General features: G+C 43.6%; 1 protein-coding gene across 1 annotated transcript in view; it reads left to right on the top strand.

Moving 5' to 3' along the window:
* The window catches only part of LOC115462094 (septin-11-like), a 155,376-nt gene that overhangs the window by 129,498 nt on the left and 680 nt on the right, over positions 1–25,198 (top strand). Inside the window, exons 5-7 of the mRNA XM_030192133.1 lie at positions 2,277–2,438; positions 18,750–18,846; positions 24,850–25,018. Of these exons, the coding sequence (XP_030047993.1) occupies positions 2,277–2,438; positions 18,750–18,846; positions 24,850–25,018 (428 nt within the window). The remainder of the gene's footprint in view (positions 1–2,276; positions 2,439–18,749; positions 18,847–24,849; positions 25,019–25,198) is intronic.

The raw sequence follows: 25,198 nt of genomic DNA, 5'->3' as shown, positions 1-25,198 counted from the left end.
CCAGTTCCTGGGTAGCTCTATTTTGCAACCTATACATGTAAGTGGTGGCACACACATGTTTAAGCTCCAGTGCTATCCTTGTTGGGTTTTTTTTAAAGTGTTAAGTTACTGAAATAACTCTTTTTCCTTTGTATATAATGGTGATATTCAGACCAGTGCCTGGTTAACTTGGTGGATAAATTTAGGACAACCTTTTTTGCTGTCCTAACTTTATCCGAATACTTAGCCGATTAGCAGACTGAATATAGCTGCTAACAGTGTCTGAGTCATGACCCCACGCAAACTCCACCCCCAAACCACCTTTAACCTGCCTGACGGGTCAGTTCAGCCAATCAACACTAATTATATAAGCTGTTGCTCAAAGTATAGTACTCAGCATTATATGAATCCGCTCTTAGGATAGAGAGTCAAAGTCCTAGTCCGAAACAAACTACCGTATTTTTCGGACTATAAGACGCACCGGACCATAAGATGCACCTAGGTTTTAGAGGAGGGAAATAGGTAAAAAAAAAAATTTTCCTTTTTCCCTCCTCTAAAACCTAGGTGCTCCGGTGCGTCTTGTCCGAGTTCGGGATCGCCCTCCCCCCGGCCCTGTCACCACTTCTCCCCTACTCACGTCACGCGATGTTCCCTGGTGGTCTAGTGACGTCGGGGCAGGAAAGAGCCCCCTCTTTCCTGCCCAACGCACTGCTCTCCGTCCTCCTGTATGCTGCCTGACGGTCTCGGCGAGATTCAAATGGCCGCCGAGAATTGAAGTCTCTGCGGCCATTTTGAATCTCGCCGAGACCGTCAGGCAGCATACAGGAGGACGGAGAGCAGCGCGCTGGGCAGGAAAGAGGGGGCTCTTTCCTGCCCCAACGTTACTAGACCACCAAGGAACATCGCGTGACGTGAGTAGGGGAGAAGTGGTGACAGGGCCGGGGGGAGGGCGATCCCGAACTCAGGGGGAGGGCGGGAGGGAGGGAACTCGCTACCTTCGGACTATAAGACGCACCCCCCATTTTCCTCCCAAATTTGGGGGGAAAAAAGTGCGTCTTATAGTCCGAAAAATACGGTATATCGGGTCATTAATAAAAGTCCACTTGTACCATTCTTGAAAGCCCTTGGTGCTTCTTTTTTGGACTGCTTGTGTTGTGTACTTTGACTCTTTCCATTGTATGTAACCTTTGGGCATGAGTATTCATGCCTGCGAAAGGCTAGTGTAAATGCTGGAACCCAACTCATGACAGTTAAGCTTGCAAATGCAGGTATTCTGTAACATTGCACTTAATTTCTGGGAGCACCCCTGATCTGCCCCTGACCCTCCCACAGCTGCGTTTTATGAAATATAGGTGCACATTATAGAATAGGGCAGATCTGCGCATAACTAATTTCTGCCAATTAAGTGCTTGCTAACTCCACTAATTCTTAGTGTCTAATTGACTATTAGTTTATACATGGATCTGGGATCTGTGCCCAAATTTGAGTGACCTCTACAGAATCCAGGGGTTTATATGCATTCCAAGTGGCAGTTGGCCGACTTAACTTGAGATTCTGCTGGTCTATATACATCCCTAAAAGGAGAAAATAATTTTTAGACCAAAGAGGTCTCTCACCAGTGTTCAGTGCCAGCTGGCTGTAGTGGAGAACTTTTCCTCAGGCATGTCGGAAGGAACCTGGGGCAGTACAGCCAAAGGAAAAGTCACCAGACTATAGCTAATGTAACTTACTAAGATCCGTTTGTAATACCCTCTGTGGACTATAATGCAATCTGGCTGTTCTGAGTTGGCCGAGTTGTGGTGCCTGTTGACTTGGATATATGTATTCATGTTACAAGTAAGTGGAAATCTTCACACAAATATAGATTTTTAAACCATGCCAGAACTAATCTTTGGGTATCTCTGTAAGCTGTCAGCACTGTGCTTGGCCAGATGGAAGCTTTCTGTGCTGGAGCTGGTCATTCTGGATGAAACTGTAAAATTTCCTGCCTAGCCTTATATGGAGGAGAATAACAGGCCAAGTAGATTGGGAATTTTATCAAGAGGAAATGACTCTCACTAACAGATATGTCTATCTTGTTTTATTTTTTTTTTAATGTTGTAACTTGCATATAAAAACATGAAGGCAAAGGAGTTTTTTCACACACAAATTGTTTGATAATCTGTCTAAATCAATTCAATTATAACTTTAAAATGTTAAAACGCACACAACTGTCATGAATTCTCAAGAGGGAAAAAAAAAGCATGATGGCTTAGTTAACCGAGGTTATAAGGTGTTTTCTTTTTCCCTTACCATAGGTGAATATTATCCCCATCATTGCAAAGGCAGACACAATAGCCAAGAATGAACTGCATAAATTCAAAAGTAAGATCATGAGTGAGCTGGTCAGCAATGGTGTACAGATATACCAGTTCCCCACAGATGAGGAAACCGTGGCAGAGATCAATGCTGCAATGAGTGTAAGTCTTAAATCTAGATGCATACTCGGAGCAGGATGTTTGAAAATTACTTCAGAAACATCTAGATGAAGGAAAAGGGAGTAAAGAATCATGGATTTGATATACTGCCTTTCTGTGGTACAGTCAAAGTGGTTTATATTTATTATATGAAGGTACTTTGTCTCTAGTAGGCTCACAATCTAAGTTTTTGTACCTGGGACTGTGGAGAGTTAAATAACTTGCCCAGGGTCACAGGTTGCTGTTATCATATGTGTTGGTTTTTGTAAGAATTGTGGTCTATAGTATCTCTACAGCAATTAGGAGATGGGGCAGTCGACTGTGCAGCAGTACACCAAAAGCTCATTTACCATCTTTCATAACTTGATTCTCTCACAATCCTGTTCATATGTATTTAAAGCTGGTGTAAATGGTCAGGAGTCAAGACCATAACAAGAGGTAGGCAAGAGGGAAAATCACATAGGGCGCAAAACTCTTTTGAGATAGAAAAAGTGGCTGAAATGTAAATATGGGCCAAAAGCAGATTATAGTACAAAGTGCCAATTTCCTACTATCCAGTTTATGGGGACAAAGGGAAAGAAGTTGGGCACTTACACCAGCCATAGACCCTACCTGTGTTCTTCACAGACTCCATCTATGTGCACATTCACCTGTAAAATATGTGCTATCATTGATAAGCCCATATTTTCCTTGTCATCAAGCAGATGCAGCCGTTACAGATGGGTTGTGTCCATCAACCAGCAGAGGGAGATAGCACACTTTTTTCAGTGCCTCATACCAGCTTGTTCCACTGCCTCTCTTCAGTATTCTCTATCTCCCCTAGCAGAGTGGCTGCAGCTTCTTCGAGCTCCATCTAAAATCTGCCTGGAGGTTGCTCCTGTGCTTTTGCCAGTTGTTAGCAGGGGTGTTGGAGGCTATAGCAGCTTCACTTTAAAGGCACATAGGTTCGCCCTTTCCCTGCCTTACCCATACCTCCGTGGATGTGGACACATTGCTTAGCTTTCCATGTCCTTCCCCACCAACAGTGGATGCAGGCACATAGGTTCGCCCTTTCCCTGCCTTTCCCACTCACCTGAGCCTCCTGAGTTCTATTTACCTCTGCTTTCCTCACAGCATTAAAAAAAAAAAAAAGGAACAGAGGTTTTTCCTTGCCTTTTTCTGTGGGACCGGAGCTGTGATACTCGGTCCAGTGAGGTAAGAGTGTTTTCTGACTCCTCCGGGGTGGGCCCGCGATCGGGGCGATTTTGGCGGAACCGCCATTTTGAATTTTACCGCCGTTTTCGGCGATGGCTGCGGAGACAGTAAAGCGCTGTTCCAAGTGTGGCAAGTGCAGATCAGCAGCGGGGCTCTGTAAATCGTGCTGTACAGACGTTAGAGCCGGCCCGAGCATGGCGAGCGACGATTTTTGTCTTATTAATGCATAGAGCATACATGCTTAAAAGAGCTCTCCCACAAAGCCCGGCATGGGCCTCTTCTAATGCCCCCCCCCCCCCCCCCGGTGGATTCTTGCCTGGGTATGCCCTCTGAGGCGTTATTCCCTGATAATTGGCAGAATATGAAGCGCAGAAGGGCTCATTCACTTCAGAGAGTGCTGCACCTCCATTCCCCCCCTCCCCCCGTGGTCGGGTTGCGAGTATTCGTAGGACTCTGGCAGGCCTTCATGGTCTGAGGAGCCAGAGTCTGGTGCAGAAGTGACTCAGGATCTGGACGATCCCTCCGCGGTGAGGATTTTCCACCGTAATGAGCTGCCAGCGCTTATTTCTGATGCCCTGCAGGCGCTCTCTATTGAGGACCCTGCCAGTGGCACAGCCTCCTCTGTGAATCCTAGGATGGCTAGTACCAAAAAGCCTGCTCGAGCCTTTCCTTTGCATGACTCCATCCAAGAGCTTATTTCGGCTCAATGGGCTGACCCCGAGGGACCTTTGAAAGTTTCCAGGGCTATGGGGCAATTATACCCTCTGAGTGAGGAGCATATGGCTCGCTTTGCTATGCCTAAAGTGGATGCCCTAGTCACAGCTGTGACAAAGAGAACTACCCTCCCTGTTGAAGGAGGTGTTGCCCTGAAGGATATTCAAGACCGTAGACTGGAATCAGCACTTAAACGGTCATTTGAAATTGCAGGTCTCACTATTCGGGCGTCTGCATGCAGTTGTTATGCTGCTAGAGCCTGCCTGGCTTGGTTGCAACAGGTAGTGGAACAGTCCGGTGATGGAGCGGAGCCCTTTTCAGATGTGACTCCGCGGATGGAGTCGGCCTTGTCCTTTCTTGCTGACGCTCTTTATGATATTGTCAGAGCTTCGGCTAAACACATGGCAGTAGCAGTGGCGGCTCGCCTTCTTCTTTGGCTACGGCATTGGGCGGCGGACAAGGCCTCTAAGCAAAGGTTGGTGAAGTTGCCCTTTCAAGGCCTTCTCCTGTTTGGTGAGGAGTTGGAGAAAATTGTGAAGGGCCTGGGTGAGGCTACACCCCAGCGCTTGCCTGAAGATGGCCTTCCTCTAAGGGTGCGGCGGTCCACTCCTCTTACAGACCTCGCTTCCGTGAAGCTCGAAGGTACCGCCTGGGGCGTTCTGCTGGGTTCACTTCTCGTGCCCGTTTTCAGCAGAGGAACTCCTTTCGCTCGGACAAACGTTCCACAGCCACTGGCTCAAGGCCTGGAGTTCAGGGGCGACCCTCTCAATCATGGTGCGCCGGTCCTGTCATTGGAGGACGTCTTTGCCGAGGAGTGGGCCAACATTTCCTCAGATCAGTGGGTCTTGGACCTGATCAGAGACGGTTACAGAATAGAATTTGACGCCCCTGTAACAGACGTGTTTGTGGAGTCCTGATGCGGTTCTGCCGCCAGTCGGGCGGTGGTAGAGGAGACTTTACAAGGTCTGATTCAGATAGGGGCCGTGTCCCCGGTACCTCCCGCCGAACACGGCTGCGGCCGCTACTCCATCTACTTTGTGGTGCCGCGAAAAGGAGGGTCTTTTCGCCCTATTCTGAACTTAAAAGAATTAAACAAGTCCCTGAGAGTGCGGCATTTTCACATGGAAACCCTGCGCTCCGTCATTGCGGCGGTACAGCCAGGAGAGTTTCTCACGTCTCTGGACCTGAAAGAAGCTTACTTGCACATTCCAATTTGGCCCCCGCACCAGAAGTTTCTGAGGTTTGCGGTGATGGGAAAGCATTTCCAGTTCCGGGCCTTGCCTTTTGGCCTCGCCACAGCTCCCCGCACCTTTTCGAAGGTTATGGTGGTAGTAGCTGCCTTTCTAAGGTGAGAGCGTATTCGGGTTCACCCGTACCTGGACGACTGGCTCATTCGAGCAAACTCTGCTGCAGAGAGTCAGCATGTAAAAACCAGAGTGGTCTCAGTACTTCAATCTCTGGGCTGGGTCGTCAATTTGGCCGAAAGTCACCTGACCCCCCTCGCAGTCTCTAGAATATTTGGGGGCCAGGTTCGACACAGCCTCGGGGTATGTGTACCTACCCGAGCAAAGGCGGTGCAAACTTCAGAATCAGGTCCGTCTGCTTCTGAGGATGCCCCGCCCGCGAGCTTGAGACATTGTCCAGCTGCTTGGATCGATGACGGCCACCATGGAACTGGTGCCCTAGGCGAGAGCGCACCTGAGACCTCTACAGTATGCTCTACTCCAAAGATGGTTTCCAGTATCTCAGGATTACCAATGCAGACTCTCTTGGCTCCCTGCGGCCCGACTCAGCATGGAGTGGTGGCTCAGACAGCATGCTGCGGCGAGGAATGCTGCTGGCGCTCCCCGATTGGTGCCTAGTTGTAACAGATGCCAGTCTGAAAGGCTGGGGCGCACATTGCAAAGGGAAGCATGCCCAGGGTCTATGGACACCCGAGGAGTCGGAGTGATCCATCAACCGCCTAGAGTTGAAAGTGGTGTTTCAGGCGCTTCTGGCCTTTCAAGTGACCCTGGAAGGATTGGCTGTCAGAGTGATACCGGACAACACGACAGCAGTGGCCTACATAAATCGACATGGCAGCACTTAGTGCAGAGCTCTAGCCGCGCAGGCCCAACAAATTTGCCACTGGGCCGAGCTGCATCTACAGTTTCTGTCGGCAGCTCACATTGCAGGTCAGAGCAATGTGCAAGCCGATTATCTAAGCAGGCATCAGATCGATCCAGCGGAGTGGGAACTTGCAGATGAAGTGTTTCTGCAGATATGTGCCAAGTGGGGCAAGCCCGTGATCGATCTAATGGTGACAAGCACCAATGCCAAAGTCCCGTGCTTCTTCAGCAGACGGAGAGATCCTCGCGTGGCGGGGTTGGATGCCTTGGCTCAACCCTGGCCTCCGGGCCTACTGTATGTGTTCCCTCCGTGGCCCTTGATAGGGCGAGTGCTCCTGCAGATTCGGCTGCATCCAGGAGAAGTGGTTCTCTTCGTCCCGGATTGGCCCAGGAGGCCTTGGTGTGCGGACCTCCGACAGATGCTCGTAGAGGATCCCCTTCAGTTACCTCTGGTTCCCAACCTGTTGTCACAGGGTCCAGTGACCATGGAGGACGCCGGCTGATTTGGTCTTATGGCCTGGCGATTGAGAGGGCGCAATTGAGAGGCAGAGGCTATTCCAATAAAGTAATTACCACTCTCCTGCAAGCCCGCAAGCGTTCCACTTCCGTGGCTTATGTCAGGATTTGGCGCCAGTTTGAAGTCTGGTGTGCTTCCAGAGAGATCACACCCCTGCGGGCTCCTGTCTCGCCAATTCTGGACTTTTTGCAGGATGGTGTACAAAAAGGCTTGGCCTATAATTCCCTGCGGGTGCAAGTGGCAGCGTTGGCCTCCCTGCGTGGCAAGGTTGAAGGCGTGTCTTTAGCTGCTCATCCGGATGTGGCACGGTTTCTTAGAGGGGTGCTTCGGCTCCGTCCTCCCGTGCGTGCACCGTGTCCAGCTTGGAACTTGGGGCTAGTGCTGAAGGCCCTTCAGGGTGCTCCCTTTGAACCACCTCGGCGTGCTTCAGAGAAAGATTTGACACTGAAGGCCGTCTTGTTAGTGGCCATTACTTCGGCGAGACGGGTGTCAGAGCTCCAGGCACTGTCCTGTAGAGACCCTTTTCTGCAGTTTTCAGAGTCCGGGGTCACGGTTCGGACCGTGCCTTCCTTCTTGCCTAAGGTGGTTTCAGCGTTTCACCTAAACTAACCTATTTTCTTGCCCTCCTTTGTCGAGGAGGAGTTTCCAGAATCTTTTGGGCAATTGCACCTGTTGGACGTGCGCAGGACTCTGCTGCAGTATCTGCGAGTTACTAACTCTTTCAGGACCTCTGATCATCGGTTTGTTTTGCTATCAGGTCCTCACAGAGGGTCTCCAGCGTCTAAAGCCACTATTGCCAGCTGGCTTAAAGAATCTATCTTTTCAGCTTATTTGCTTGCCGGCCGGCCTCCACCTGATGCCTTTAAGGCGCATTCCACTAGAGGAATTTCCTCTTCTTGGGCTGAAACTGGAGCACACTCTCCAAGAGATTTGTAGTGCAGCAACATGGGCTTCTAAGCTCTCTCTTGCCTGACATTACAGGCTGGATGTGGCTGCCAGGAGGGACGCACATTTTGGAGCGCAAGTGCTGGCGCGTGGTGTGGCTTGTTCCCACCCTATCTAGGGATTGCTTTGATACATCCCATCTGTAATGGCTGCATCTGCTTGATGACAAGGAAGGGAAAATTAGGTTCTTACCATGATAATTTTTTTCCTTTAGTCATAGCAGATGCAGCCATGATCCCTCCCTGTCTGATGCTATCTGCTGTAAATCTATTTCAGGTTCTGTTCGTGTTTCCTGGAGATTCCGTCCTTGGGAGAAAGTCGGAAAACAGTCTTCAGGATTCTTGTTCAATTAAAGGAGGATGACTTAATTCCCTCCAGTTTCATGTTTTGGAGGATGAGTTTATTCCCTCCAGTTATGTCTCAGTGGAGGATGAGTTTATGCCTTCCGGGAGGATGTTTCATTCCCTCCATTCTGAGTTAATGCCCTTTGTTGTAGGGCCATCGTTCGCTGTGAGGAAAGCTCATGTTATTCCCATTGCGGTTTGCCATACTGCTTTGGAAGCTTCAAATACTGAAGAGAGGCAGTGGAGCAAGCTGGTATGAGGCACTGAAAAGTGTGCTCTCTATCTCCCTCTGATGGTTGATGGACACAACCCATCTGTAATGGCTGCATCTGCTATGACTAAAGGAAAGAAAATTATCACGGTAAGAACCTAGTTTTCCCTTACAGAACAATACATAGGCGCATATCCAGCACTTATTTGCATAGCTACTTTCCAGAAATTGCTCCCTTAATGAGGAGCATAGAGAGTACAACACTCATCTATCACTAGTGGAGTTTATGAGATGCGGGTGGGTAGAGAAGAGCACCTATTCTATAATGGCTTTGGGTGCCCAGATTCTGTAATATCATACTAGCTTAACCTGGTATCAGCATGCCTTGCATGCCAGTAATTATACCAACCGTAGTCCTGAAGTACCTACAGGCGCCTAGATGTGGCAGAGACGCACATAATCTACAGTATTCTTTGTTACACAGATAAGTGGGAGTCCCACCCATTCTTCACACCCCTTTCCATTTACGCACTGTTACAGAATAGCACTTAGGCACCCTGCTAGCACTTTCCTGGGTGAGCATACACTTAACTCACATAAGTGCTTATATTCTGTAAACTAAAGCACACAGGGTTCAAAGAAGAGCGACCAAAATGATAAAGGGGATGGAACCCCTCCCATATGAGGAAAGGCTAAAGAGATTAGGGCTCTTCAGCTTGGAAAAGAGACAGCTGAGGAGGGATATGACTGAGATCTACAAAATCCTGAGTGGAATAGAGCAGGTAAGTGAATTGATGTATATATATTTTTTTTTTTACTCATTCAAAAAGCACAAAGACCAGGGGGAACTCAATGAAATTACATGGAAATACTTATAAAACAAATGAGGAAATATTTTTTCATTCAAAGTATAGTTAAGCTCTGGAACTCTCTTCCTCCAGGAATTTGTGCAAACTTTTTTTTTTTTTTTAAACACAAATACATTAACCGCTGTTACCACTTCCTCCAGCAAAGTCCATAGTCTGTTATTGAGATAGACATGGGGGAAGCCACAGCTTGCCCTGGGATTGGTAGCATGGAATATTTGATACTATTTGGGTTTCTGCCAGGTACTTGTGACCTGGATTGGCCACTGTTTGAAGCAGGATGCTGGGCTGGATGAACCATTGGTCTGATCCATTATGGCTATTCTTATGTACATATGAGCACCCAGTTATGAGATTGTCCTTCACATGGTCATTAATGGTCTGATTTGAAGGCCTTTAGTTCCTTTCACAACCGCTTCTCAAGATCACAATCCTGCTTTTGCTGCTTGTCTAAGTTTCCCAAATAGCTGTTCAGCATTGCTTCTTGTCCTTCTACGAATGGGGCAAATCCATCCCATAATTTCTGGCAGACTGCAGCTTTAGGAAGCATGCATCTGTTTATTTATTGGGATCTATTAACAGCCTTTCCAAGGCAGTGTACAGCATGTACAGTTTAACATAAAACTTACAATTTTGTTAACAGCATAACAATAAAAATTACCAGATATAAACATAAATACAATAAATTAGGGAAACTTGAGAACAGCATATTAAAACCTAATAGGACTACCATGGAACAGCATAAAAAATATACACATTTAACAGCACTGAAATTCCAAACGGATATAATGCAATGTCAGCATAATCCTAATGAAACACCTAATAAGCACGCATTGGAACGTTCAAATAACATGGGGATATGATGCTAATGATTTTGTACAATACAGCTTACAATGTAGCCAAGGGGCCAACTGCAGGTATATAAGTACATAAGTAGTGCCATACTGGGAAAGACCAAAGGTCCATCTAGCCCAGCATCCTGTCTTGGTTCAGTTTAAGTTTGACAGTTTCCAGCAGGGGGAGTGGTAGCGCCCTATAGACTCCCTCACAACACCTACTACCAACAGATTAAAGGCACGATATGGGTGTGATCATGGCACCAGACCTTTCAAATTTATATGTCGCTTCTTTTAAAAATACTTTTTTGTACGACCATCCTTTCAAAGAAGAAATTTGTCTATATAAATGATATATTGATGATGTTTTTCTGCTATGGAAAGGATCTTTTGGTTATCTATGTCAGTTTTATACCTGATTAAATACCAGAGATATTAATCTTAAATTTGAAATGCATTTTGACAGAAAGGAGAGACAGTTCCTTGATATACTGAGTTAAAGGGATGCCTATTTTTCACTACATCTATCTACAAAAAGCCTACAGATAGAAATACATATTTACATTACACTAGTCTTCATGATAAGACTTTTAAGAAGAATTTTCCTTTGGGTCAGTTCCTTAGATTATGAAGACTTTGGAGTAATTTTGAAGATTTTGAGACAAAAGCCTCTTTGATGACTTCTACGTTAAGAGGTACCCAAAATATATAAAATCAGTGATAGAAACGTTTTACTTACAAATAGGGTGAAGAGGCCCAACTCTGACATTGTCTGCACTTTAAGGTATTCTTATCTAGCCAGTGATTTTAAGAAAATTATTCATAAATACTGGCATGAATGTTTTAAAAACAAAAAACTCATTGTAGCTTATTCTTGGGATCGTAATTTAAAAAAAATCAGTTGGTACCATCTTGTCAACACAGACAATGCAATTACTTGGGAACTGTCCATTCTTGCAGTGTCTGTGTACATACATTCTTTTGATAATAAGGAATTTGCACATCCCAAAATGAGGCAAATATTCAAGTTACAGCATATATCTGATTACATAAGTACATAAGTAGTGCCATACTGGGAAAGACCAAAGGTCCATCTAGCCCAGCATCCTGTCACCGACAGTGGCCAATCCAGGTCAAGGGCACCTGGCACGCTCCCCAAACGTAAAAACATTCCAGACAAGTTATACCTAAAAATGCGGAATTTTTCCAAGTCCATTTAATAGCGGTCTATGGACTTGTCCTTTAGGAATCTATCTAACCCCTTTTTAAACTCTGTCAAGCTAACCGCCCGTACCACGTTCTCCGGCAACGAATTCCAGAGTCTAATTACACGTTGGGTGAAGAAAAATTTTCTCCGATTCGTTTTAAATTTACCACACTGTAGCTTCAACTCATGCCCTCTAGTCCTATTATTTTTGGATAGCGTGAACAGTCGCTTCACATCCACCCGATCCATTCCACTCATTATTTTATACACTTCTATCATATCTCCCCTCAGCCGTCTCTTCTCCAAGCTGAAAAGCCCTAGCCTTCTCAGCCTCTCTTCATAGGAAAGTCGTCCCATCCCCACTATCATTTTCGTCGCCCTTCGCTGTACCTTTTCCAATTCTACTATATCTTTTTTGAGATACGGAGACCAGTACTGAACACAATACTCCAGGTGCGGTCGCACCATGGAGCGATACAACGGCATTATAACATCCGCACACCTGGACTCCATACCCTTCCTAATAACACCCAACATTCTATTTGCTTTCCTAGCCGCAGCAGCACACTGAGCAGAAGGTTTCAGCGTATCATCGACGACGACACCCAGATGGGGACAAGATGGGTGGTACAGAGTTAGTTGGGATAAATAGATGGGTGGCTAAACTAAAGGCAAGTTCTTGTACAGTTAAACAAGATAGTTTGTGTAACAAGCTAGTCCAGGTGCAGAATGAGGGCCAGATGCACAAAGCTTGCTGGGCTATTGGTAGTATGGAATAGTGATACTATTTGGGTTATAAACTAAACGTCTAAAGCAAATGTTTAAATAGCTAGTAATTCACAAAGGGGTTTTTCGTGGATCTATTGTGTGCTGTTAGCAGCCAGCAAGAACCCCATGCAAATGCATTACAATGAGCTCATTAGTATTCTAATGAGTTCATTCGTAGTCTAATGTGTATTCCAGGGGGATGCACAGCTCCAAGCAGCCCAAATTTAATGATCAAATTTTATGGCTGCTCTGGAGCTGTCCGAGAGAAGCATAAGCAGGAAGCTATAATGGCTGCCTGCTTGTACTTCCTACCTTTCACCTCTCGGTGCCCCCCACTTAACTTAAAAAAAAAAATCCCTGGTGGTCCATTGGACTACAACACCCCCCCTGCATCTTACTTTCTTTATTTCCCTGGTGGTCCAGTGGATCACGGACCCCCCCCCCCCCGTGACCCCAGAACCTTTTAAAAACTTTTTCCCATGATGGGGATCGGGTATGGGAAGGGGGTGTGTGTGCACACACAGGGGAAGGGGTTCTGTCCACTGGACCACGATGAAAATTTAAAAAAGAAAAGTTTGTAGGGTTGCAGGGGGAGGAGGTTGTGGTCCACTGGAAAAAAAAAAGATTGGGGTGGTTAGGGTCCATTGGACCTCCAGGGTAAATTTAAAAAAAAAGTGTGGGGTTGGAGGGGGGGGGGGGGTCCAGTGCATCAGAGCTGTCAAATGGCTCGAACTTGCAAACAGCGAGGAAGCACAAAGGGGGATCCATGCAGCTCATTTGCATGCGATCCCCTTTGTGCATCACCAGCGGTTAGCTAAATTTTAGCAAGGCAGCCGTATTTTACAGCTGCCTTTGTGCATCGGGGCCTGAATGTTGTCACCCTATGCATTTAAAGGCTTGAGAGAAGAGCCAGGCTTTCGCTTGCTTCCTGAAATAGAGGTAGCCTTGAGTTAGACGTAGTCCCTCTGGGAGTAAATTCCATCTAATTCTAATGTTCATTTCCATCCTTGAGGCCCACAAAGGTCTGTATCTTTTTTTTATTTTTAATTTTAAGAATGAATCTTAATAAAATATTTTCATACGCTTTGATCCAGCAACTTGTTTAGGGCTTCTTTTACAAAGCCATGCTAGCACGGCAAAGGAGAGGAAGCTTCCTCTTACTTGCCGCACTGAGAGTCGGTAGTGTGGCTTTGTAAAAGAGGCCCTTAATTAGGCTATGTGGAGACTAAACCTCATTATGATGCTTGGGGGCCTGGAGGTGAGAGATTTTGACTATCACTCTTCAGTTTGCTTGACTGAGCACAGAATTTTAAATGTGCTGTGCTACAAAGTTGTGAGCAACAGAAAACTGGCAGAGCATTTCATCTCTCCTTGTTTTTCACCTTCCCAAATCTCTTTAGTTAGTTAGAACTGTTTAATAGCAGCACCGTAATTAGAATATTTGAAAAATTAGCAGTTTTTCTCTTTGGATTTTAACAGAGAACACACATGGATTTGCAGGTTATAACAAAAGGTTTTAAGTACTACGTTGATAGTGTAGTTGATTCCCGGTGAACAGGATCATCATAGGCATTAGCTGTGGGGAATTGTCCCATTTTAGAGATGTTTCAAATGTGCCTGACGAATTTGATCAAAAGTCTGAGACATACTGATTGGGTGGGGGAGGTTTTAAGACATTTAATGTTCTTGGTTCAGGTTAACCAAATGTCCCTTTTTTGGTGGTCTAATCCCATTCATATCCATATTATTGGTTCTGTGCACTTTGTTGCATGTCAGCATATTGCACTTATGCGAATACCTTGTTATCCCTCGACTTGTGTTGCTAAGGTTCTGTGCTAAGACAGGGACCCATTACCTCTTTGCAGCTTTGGGTGTAGCCCTGTGATAGATGGCAGTTTACAAGGTTGTAGTCATGAACTGAATGATGCCTCTTCTCATTCGCATCCACATTTCCCCTCCTTCCTACAATTGAATGGTAATAGTTGTGTGTGCAATAAGTGTTTAGCACCTTGATGCTAGTTAGTGCATACATAGCACCATAGCCCCGACCTACATGCTAGATCTTGTGGACCTACCTCCCAGAAACACTAAAAGATCTGCCCGCACATTTCTTAATCTACACTTTCCCAACTGCAAAGGATTAAAATACAGATTAACACATGCATCTTTGTTAGTGGGTTTCTGTTGGTCTCTGTCTGATGCTAGAGTGTCTTTGTTTGGTGTTGTCAAGAGGACTGCAAGTGTAGAGAATGGAGGACTGTCTGGGATGAAGGGCCCTGGGCACAGGAAAGCAGGTATAAGTAGGAAGATCCTGAATTATCTGTAAGTAAATTGGTAACAGAACCCACATAGGAGGGAGTGATACTGGACATGGTATTTAAACATCCAGAGTATTGGATATCAACAATCCAGTGATCACTGGATAGTGTGGTTCACATTAGGTTCACAGATGGTGACTGCTTATTCAAAGGCAAGAGTTTTAAATTCCAGAAAAAACTAACTTTGTCAAATTACCTGGATGGAAGTATTTAGGGAAAATAGAAAAGCAGCAGTCAAAACTGAAAGAATTTTAAGGGCAACAAATAGTATTTAGGAACATGAATAAAGGTAAGAAGAAAGAGTCCTTGATGGTTTTCAAACTAACTGACTGAAAAGATAAGGAATCTTCTTATCAAGGATGGCAACAGCTTGGTCTAAATTACTTCCTGTTATCTATCAACCAGTGCCAAGTAATTTTCTAGTCCAACTATTTAAATGGTGACTGTCTTATGCTTATGTTTATTGAAAAGCTTAGGTAGGGTAGGTGGAAACTTGGGGTGAGGCGGAGGGAACTAATGCCTCAAAGTCACCATTATTAACTTCCCCTTTTGTACTTCTACTGTAAGAAATAAAAAACCCAGCTTAAAAAAAATCATCTTGGGGAAGAGGGAGTTAACAATATGGGCTACCATTTAGGAGGTACCACCAACATGCTGTTTTAGCACAGGTCCCAATTTATTCAGTGAGGCCTAGTTACTAATAACTGGGGTTAGCAGTAAAATAGGTCTTAACAGCAGCCCATGTTGATAACGCCGCCCCCTTATTTCTTTAACATTCCCTTCTATAAAGCAAGCAAGCAAAAATAACCCAGCATACTGACAAGGAATATTTAAAAAAAAAAAATACCGTAAAAAAAAAAAATTAGAAATGGGACAAGTCCTTGAACTCAAAGGAAGAAAACTACCTCTGTTTTTATATTAAGCTCCTAAAACAGTTTCTATAGTGTGTGTTCTCATTAAAACTTTTCAAAACACAACACTTTGGCTGGGTGGAGTGGGGCGGGTTAGAGAGCGAGATTGTCATTGCTCAGCAATGACACCCACTGGTCAGATTGAGAATCCATTCTAATAGTCTGTAGATACCTATAGTTTTTCCTAAAAAGGTGCATCCCTCAGACCCCTGAGAACCAAACATTTTATATAACTTGTAGAAGGCAGATATGGGATTCCTTTATCTCCAATTAAATTGGTTGATATAGTTGAGATGTGCAGAACAATTCACAAAAAAACATCCAGGTTAGAATATTTTTGTCCTAGTTTATGACAAGTTTTGGATGAAGCTGGATACCAGCCACAACCTCCCACACTAGCTCATCCCCATTAACAGCAAAACCCTGTGGACAGAGGCTTCTTTCATGTGCAGGCCTCCACTGAAAAACATAGCAAACATTTATGGAATATGTGCTCTTATAAGGTAAAAATATAGATCCCTGTACCTGCTTTTTAATTGTCTACCCCAGGTTACATGCTCTCACTGGCAAGGCTTGGAGAGGAGTCTTCTTAGGGACTAGCCTGCTGTCAGTCTTGTGCCAGTGCGGCTACCATACCACAGTAGTGATAGCCAGTTTCGCTCTGCCCTCATTTCTGTGGTGTATTTGACTTTGTAAGAGCTGTCGAACAGGAGCCTCAGATCCAAGTCTACTGTACCACAACACCACAGCTAATTTTGTGGCCAGTACAGGATAAACTTCAAACAGAAGTATTCTCTGTTCAGAATGCTCCACTTAATATGAGCTCTAGGAGGCTGCCTGTAGCTTAATTTTCTGGGATTGAGCAGAGTTGATGGAAGGCATGGGTAGAACAGAGTTAAACAGTAACAGTGACATGCATTGCTGCTGCTCAGGCATTCATTTGCTTTTCAGACTGCAATAACCATCAAATAAAGGAAAACAGTTAAAAATGTGGACTGCTTTGGGAACACAGAGGTTGAAAATATTTCTTCTTATACTGTGTTGCTGGATAGGTTGTCCGTTGTCCTCTGAGGATATGAAGTGATCACACAGACTACCCTCCAAAAAAAGATCAGAGATAGAGACAAGGTAAACACCCCTTAAAAGAGTTTTCCTCAAGGCTGTTTTGGGACAAGTTTTCTGTTGGGAGGGGAATGAGCTCTGTAAAACACTTTCCCTGCAAAGGAGAAGAGAGCCTCTTAGAACTGACCAACCACAGAAGAAAGGGCTATTTTTTTCTTTGAATTTTTGGAGAAGGTTTACAGACAGACTGCGTGTTTGCTTGTCAGATATAAGACTGAAAACCTTACCACTTCTTGGACTGAACCAAAGGTTGCATGACTGCACTTTACTGTTGAATTGGCAAAATGACATTCAACCAGAAGTTGAAGTGCCTGATATGATGCTTCAGGGGCCCTTCTAGCACCGGAGCTGTGCGGATGCCTAGGGTGCCAAATTCTGAAAGCACCTGAAAATTAGATCCTCTTTCCCGCCACCAGCCATTGCTTATGCCATCTGATTTGGGGAGAGATCCTCTACCCCTGTTCCTCTGCCTAAGGACATAGTACTCTTACATCTAGCACTGAGCCTTTGTGGGGCTCAATGCAGTGGATTGTTTTATTTATTTATTTATGGCATTTGTACTCCGTGTTATACTTTACATCAAACTTTTAAAGTAAATTATAATAAGAGAACTATAATGAAAATACAACACAATAGTAGGTAAAAACATCCAAGCAGTAAGATGACTCATTTTGAAATAACAAATTAACTAAAATAATAACAATCACCAACAGTGGTGAGTAATTCACTAACCCCCCCCCCCCCCCTCCGTTTTCTAAGCTGCGCTAGCGGCTGCCGTGCACTAATGCCGACACAGCCTATTCACTTTGAATGGGCTGTTTTGGTATTGCTGTGCAGCTTAGTAAATGGGAGGGGGGGGGGAGTAAAAATGTTTTCAACAATTTATGAAATTTCAAGTAGTCGGTATCATATCCGAGTGACTTTGGTAATGAATTCCATTTCCTAGCAGCTTGGTATGTGAAGCTTGCATCATGGATAGATCTGCAATGAAGATAACGTCTCTCAATGCCTGATGAGCATTATATAAAGGCAGTTGTAACAAGTATTGCATATAGTCAGGTAAAAGATAGGAAGACAAAGGGGATGTAATTTGTTTTATTTATTTATCTTATTTATACCCCACAGTTTCCCAACAGCGTCAGGCCCCTTATATCATACTGAAGTTTACTTTAGTTATTGGTAGAGTGAAGCATCCTTAACATACCCACACATGAGCACTTCTTTTGAGATTCAAATACATTTACTGCAAAGTATTTTTGTTGCTGTTTAGTGCTCTTGAATATGTAGAAATAACTTTCCACTTGTTCACCTTTAACTTAATTTTTATTGTGGGCCAAGTTCGTCTGTGCCTAGCTTTAAGGAGTCATGTGCCTTTCATCAGTTCAGTGAAGAAACAGCTCTGTTGCAAGCATATTTCCTACAGCTGATTGTTTAGCCCTTATCAGGTACAAAACTTACTGTGAGCCCTCTAGGAACAGAGAACCTGAATATAATACGTAAACTGCTTGTGTTGTACCACAGAAAGGCAGAATATCAAATGCATGACCCTTAGACGTAACCTTATCTCTTCAAATTTATTGAAGTGTTTGGTGTTCAGATGAAATACATTTCAGCCTTTGCTGAGGACGGAGCTGTGCTGTACATCATGTATGAAAGGGGGGGCGTGGTGATGGGAGAGGAACAGATGCACTAAACGCTTTTTCCGGAAGACACCAAATGGGTGAAAACCCTCACTATACCTGACCTTGTATTATTCACATACTTTATACAGCAGTAAAGGCAGTTGGCTTGGACCAACCAGGCTATCAGATTTCCGATCTCTGTAGCTAGTGTGTACAGTTTGATGACATATATTTTACTGTAGGATAGCCTACACGTGTTAACCTGTTGTCTTGGATTGACATGTAGGTTTAATTTTAAGCATAGACCTAATATGTAAATTATACAACATTTCATGCTGCCTGTTCACTTGGTATGTATGGAACCAAGCTCACAAATTCTGAGCACTATCTTCCTTAATTTACTTCACAGTGAAGTGAGTGCTTCGTGGGGATTGAGATTTTTTTTGCTCTTTATGGCTTCCCCACATCCCTCACACCAGGCAGGTGCTTTCACTCACGTATTGCAGTATTCACTTTGTTAGTCTACTATCTGAATAATAGCCATAGGAGTAAAACTTGAGTAAAAGCTGGTGCATATAAGGAGATGAGGGAAATACAGTTTTCTGACTTTTTTTTTTCCTCCCCTCTGTAGGTTCACCTCCCATTTGCTGTTGTTGGCAGCACAGAGGAAGTGAAGATCGGCAATAAGATGGCCAAGGCCAGGCAGTACCCATGGGGTGTTGTACAAGGTAAAGATCCACAGTGCTGTACTGTGTAGGCAGCATTCCCTTTGCCTTTTTTTTTTATTAAATGGATGATGTCTTTCATTTGAGGAGAGAACAGGGTCAGGAGACTTTGTAGACCTTCCCTTTTTGACATCTGATTTCACATCAGTGCTGTCCTGTTAAACTCTGCATTCTGAGCTTCTCTGTCTTTCTCTGAACCCCATTAAATGATCCTGGAAACCCAATCATTTTTCTGTGTTCATGATGCATGTCTTGCCTTGCCTAAATGTGCTCACGTCTTTGGGAGTAAGCAGAGCTCTATTTAACCTCACTAGTTTTGGTGGTCATTTTTCCCTTGGTGCCTCTGCTCAGTCATTCTTTTTGCAGAACTATAAAGAATGCTAAACTAGCAGCATTTCTCTTGCTGGCTTACTTGTATGAACATTAAACAAAAGGGTTTAATCAGCTTTTTTACTTTGCTGAGTAATAGCCTCAGTTGTCAAGGGTTCAACCTTAGGGGCCCTTTTACAAAGTGGCGGTAAGCCCAACATGGGCTTACCACACGTTAACCTGGAGCTACTGCCGGCCAAACGCTGACACTTGTGGTACTTCCAGCCCCAGCGCGCGCACCATTTCACGCACTAGGGAAAATCAGCCAGTATTTTTTTTTAGCATGGTGCTAACCCGGCGATAATAAGGCAGTGTTGCGCGCTACCCAGTTACCGCCAGGTTAGCATGGGAGCCCTTACAGCCACCTCAATGGGTGGTGGTAAAGGCTCAACGGCCCCCCCTCCGCTAGCACAGTGTCCTTTTTACCGTAACTTAGGAAAAGGACCCCTTAGTTATTGACCATACACACAAAAATCCATATTGCAATTATATAAAAGCAAATTCTGTATTTATTCAGCGTATGCTCTGTCTGAGGAGACTAATTCCATGGGCTTATTTGGACACCTCAACTAGTTTATATTTATTTTCCATGGTTGTTGTCCACCCTCAAATCTTTAGCCTACGTTTGCACTTAAGCTCCATTCTCCCATTAACTGTGGGTGGTGCTATCTCTGCTATCTGCTTCTGGGACTGAAGAAAGTGGTAGTAACAACGCAGGACAGTCATTTTGGCCCTATACAGAATGCAGTCACTGCAGTGCAAGGAAGACATGTTCTTAAAGGCTTTCAGTACTGAGAAAGAGACTTTGAAGAACTTTGCCAGAGAAATACTGACATTGCTGATAGCTTATGCACACATCAGAAGAGGTTTCTGGTGCTAAACACTAGGCAGCTACATTGAAGTTCCCACCCTTAAATAACACTGCTGTCTGTATAGTATAATGCAGAATGTATAAGCTATGCAGCTAGATCAACCATTGAGTCAGATTTAAAGCCTGATACTACCTGTATAATTTAAAAAAAAATACTATCTGTATAATTAAAAAAAAAATAATAATACGGATTGGCCTAGAAAACTGAAGGAGATATGGCGTTTATGGTAATAAGATTTATAACTTGGGGTTTTATAGAGCCCGTTTTCCTTCCAAATAAAGGACTGACCAAACTAGCAATGCTGACACTAAGCATTACTCTGTCTATTTAAGGAGAATATGGTAGATTTAATTAAGTTTATTAAACCTTTCTATTGCAAAATACAGAACACTCATGTTCCAATATTAAAATTTCAACTAAAATTATCCCATAATTTATATGCTGCTGTTAATCTGTCTGAACATTGCAAGAATCTTGAATTCTGTTGCAAGCAATCCCTTCATATTTGATTATGGGCCTTACCAAAAAAGCAGCCAAGATGAGCTATAACTAATATAGATAGGCCTTCAAGATTAAATAAAAAAAAAAAAAAATCTGAGCTCCTAATAGTAAACTCCTAAGTTTTCTGCTAAAAATTCACCTAACATTAGCTCAAAAGTTATTCCCCTGATTTAGGCATGCCATTCATATTTGATTTGAGCCTAATTTAGGGGCCCTTTTACTAAGCTGTGACAAAAAGTGGCCTTAGCACATGCTTGTGCAAGTTTTTCCTGCACACTTTGGCCATTTTTGCTGCAGTTGTAAAATGGCCGATTTTTCCAATTTTTGTATTAATGACCATGCACTAATGTTGCCATTAGTACATACACAAAAAGCGAGTACTACTCGCTTTTTGTGTGGTACCATTGAGGTTGTTTGAAGAGAGTTTTCCCCCTTTTGGTTGTACGTTACTTAGGTATACGCCATTAGTACATAGCCATAAAAAAATTACCATATGAGGTCTTACCATCACCCATTTTAAAAGTGGTAAGAGTTCACGCAGTGATCCTGTGTTAATCAGCAAGCAGTGATGTAGCTGTGCTAATTAGCGCAGGAACAGCCCCTGACACCCCCCTCCCAAATAGCGCATAGAGCAGGATGCCTGGGCACATCTCGCAGTATACCATCTTAAGCTGCAGTAGGCAGCTTAGTAAAAGGGCCCCTCAAGGTATCAATGCTCAAAAATAACACCAGTGCTGAGAAGGGGATTGTGCACCAAATCCTGTAATGGTTTCAGCACAGGTGCTGAAATCATTAGCACAAACTACATTAAAATGCATTTAAATTCATGTTAATGCAGTCATTATTCAGCTGGCAGCCATGCTTAAAAAAAAATGTAAAAGTTTCTTAAGCGTGTCTAGGGGGGGAAATTTGCAGCAGCAATAGGGTTGGTTGAGAGGAGAGATATTTACCGGCACCAATTCTCTCTCTCTCCACCCCAACTACCCTGCTGTATTGTCCCCACCAAAAATACCCTTGTCTAATGCCCCCCCACCCCCACACAACCTGACCCAAGCCGTTTTGAGCATTGGTCCCCCTTTCCCCAATATAAAAAGGAAAATTTGCCCTGGTGGTCCAGGAACCCTCCTGTTCCCCTCCTTTCCTGTAGTCAAAGTCTCTGGTGGTCCAGTGGCACCCCCGCCTAGGCAAGACTAGGCCTAGGCTGGCATGGCCCCTCCCCCTGTCACTTGGCCTGGTGGTCTAGTGGAAGCCCTCCCCTCAAGGCCCCATATCTTGTAGAAGGCAGGAGCAATGCCCACTTGCTTCTGTTTCTCCAGGCATCTTCAATTACAGTGCCTTGCCCTACATGTGCAGCCTCTACGTCTCAAACTTCACTGGCTACCAGTAAAAGAACGAATAGCTTTCAAGATCTGCACAGTAACACATAAAATAATTTATGGATTAGCTCCAGAATATATGATTCCTTTAATAGATCTCCCGCCAAGAAATGCCATCAAAACAGCTCGCTCCTATCTCCAACTACATTATCCATCTTGTAGAGGTGTCAAATACAAGCTTTTTTGCCTCTTCTTTCCACTACTCCAGACCGAACACTTGGAATGCTCTACCATTGCACTTAAAATCATAAGCTGATCACCATCTTTTCAAGAAGTTGCTGAAAATGTTCCTTTTTGAAAAAACATACTCCATTAGTAACTCTGCTGTTTAGTCATCCTAATTGTTGTTAACGTATCCTTATTCTTCTGTAAAATTCATGTATTGTACTTCTCTTTTATAATTCATGTAAGCCACATTGTGCCTGCATTTGTGGGAAAATGTGGGGTAGAAATGAACCATAAGTAAATAAATGATGCATCCTGGGATGCACCACACAGGGTGGTGGGCTGAAATAATAGCCAAGCCACAGTATTTTGTACTGTCTGCAGTTTAACAGCAACTTAGTGTTACCAGCATAAAACAGATTGCAATAATCCAATTGTGAGAGCAGTAAACTCTTAACCACTAATTGAAAAACCTGAGAATCCAACAAACTTCTAATTCTGCGCAGTTTTCTCAATAAGAAAAAATATTTTTAATTATAGAAGAAATATGTAACTCTGGTGTAAGTTGGCAATTAATACTCCTAAATTTTTTAAGTTGAGATTTGAATTTAAATTTTAGGCCGTCTGCTTGAAGAAGAGTAGCATTCCAAATATGATCAACTCTCCAAATTTGACCATCTCTCAATTTGTCGTATACAGTTTGCAATACTAGACGAGGTATCAGTAGGCATGTTACCCACATGTAACAATATATTTGTCATATACAAACCTTGTGACCAGCTGATGAGAGCATATAACCCAGGGAACTGGTCAGCACATTAAACATAGTGGGAAATAAAGGAAATCCCTGCGGGACTCCACAGGATGGCTTCCAAGAAGATGAGAGACTTCTGAAATCTTACTGTATATGATTTTTGATGTAAGAAACCCACAAACCATCTCAAAACATTACCCTCTACCCTGATAGAACTTAATATTGACGGCACGAGGTAGTGGTCCACCAGATCAAAGGCACACTATTTTTTTTTTTTAATAATTTTTTTCAGGCGGGGACATGCCATGGCCTTGGAATAGGAGTTTGTGTTATTCAGCTAGCATATTCTGGTGAGCGCATGCTAACTGGTTAATGCAGACTTAACAAGGGAGCACTTAGCACATCCTAAATAAGAGGCGGTAAATTTAGCGCAAGACCTGAAAAAAAAAAAATTTTTAAAGCCCTAAATACTGTCGTGAAAAATCTGGACTTAAGTCTTGTGTTAAAATGCATCAGGCCAAGATCTTAATGCATTTCAGTAAAAGGGCCCGTTTAGATATTGGCTTTAATATGTGTTCATTTACATTTCTTTGAAGGGGGTGAACAAACGTAGATAAAGGTGAGCCAGTCGATTATTGTGTATCTGGATTTTCAAAAGGAATTTCACAAAGTACCTCATGAAAGACTCCAGAGGAAATTGGAGAGTCATGGGATAGGCTGGCATCAAGACCCCCTGCTACTAAAGAAAATACATTCTCTCACTTGGATGCCTAGCCTTCAATTTTTCCCCTCTTGCTTATTGAAAGCAAGTGATTCTCCTGCTTATCTGATGCAAAACGAATTATCCCACTTAAGCTGTGAAAAATAACACCTCCCCTGGACCCCCAGAAAATTTATAATCCTATGCCAGTAGGAAGTGGCAGCCTTACTTAGTACCATCCTAGCATGCAGTGATATGGCCCTGTCTTGTAGGGGTGCCTCATCTCGTAAGAGTGTAAGGCTATCTTCACCAACCAGCTTAATATTAGAGACTTCTTGAGGGGTCCTCAGGTACTGGTTTTTTTTTTATTTTTATTACATCTAGGGTAACAGGGATTATAGATGAGTCTGTTTTACACCATTGAGTGGATGAGGGGAAACAGAATGGAGGACCTATTTTAAAAATTTAATTTCCCCACAAGGTGCTTTTAAATTTAACTTCTGCGTAGGAACCCTACTGCAACCTAACAAATGAGGTTATTAAACAGGTATATTGTGTGCTAACATATTCTTATTCATTAACATTTCACATGCTGGCATATTAGCCATTTGGGGGCATTTGGAAATAGCACACTTGTTAATTAAGGTGCTTAGAAAGTGAAATTTAGATTGTGCAGCCTTTCTAATGAACACTTTACTGCATCTATCCCATAGGTACAATGTGATGACAGAAAATTAATCATGTCTTTGCTTTCTCCAGATCATAAAACTTCATCTTCATCCCCCCTCTCTCTCTCTCTCTCTCTCTCTCTTGGAAAAATGGTGGCTCCTGTTCCTTTCTTTGCACTCAACAAGTATTCATTTATATGTAAAATAAACAAAACCTAAACAGCCTTCCCCCACACATATGCACATTTTTATTGCTTGGATTTTACCATCAAATTTTGCTCTTGCTTCCCTTAATATTGGTTTTGAGTTTGACTTAGTTTAGTTTCACTGTTACTACATGTATATGATGATAGGGCCATCTCCCGTGGTGTACGTATGTAGCCCCTTAGGAGTTCTGGAATACACGCTGAGCAGGTTATGTCACCATCCTGATCACTGAAGAGAAAATGTGTGCTTCTAACTGGCAGGAAACACAAGGGGGGCTTCTAAGAAGTGGCTCCTTTTTCTCCTGCTCAGATTCTGCTTGTCTAACTTTGTAGCTGAGCCTTATCATAACAGGCAGAACTAACCACAGTACTATTGTCTTTCTCTCTCTTCACAGTGGAAAATGAAACCCACTGTGACTTCGTGAAACTTAGGGAAATGTTGATCAGGGTGAACATGGAGGATCTGAGGGAACAGACTCACACCCGCCACTATGAGCTGTACAGGCGTTGTAAACTGGAAGAAATGGGATTCAAAGACACGGACCCAGATAGCAAACCATTCAGGTACAAAATGTTTGTTTATTTTTATAAAGAATTCTCTGTCACTATGGTTGCTTTTGTACATGCAAGGAAGATGTTCACTGAAGAAGCCAGAGAGTCACAAAAAACTTGAATGTTTAAAGAGCCTGAACAACTTTGTATGTTAAATTCTTAAGTGCTCATATTTTCAGTGGCCTTTTTATC

The sequence above is a fragment of the Microcaecilia unicolor genome, chromosome 2 (genome assembly GCF_901765095.1).
Source record: "Microcaecilia unicolor chromosome 2, aMicUni1.1, whole genome shotgun sequence".
Classification (NCBI taxonomy): domain Eukaryota; kingdom Metazoa; phylum Chordata; class Amphibia; order Gymnophiona; family Siphonopidae; genus Microcaecilia; species Microcaecilia unicolor.
This window is presented reverse-complemented; position numbering and strand designations above follow the sequence as displayed.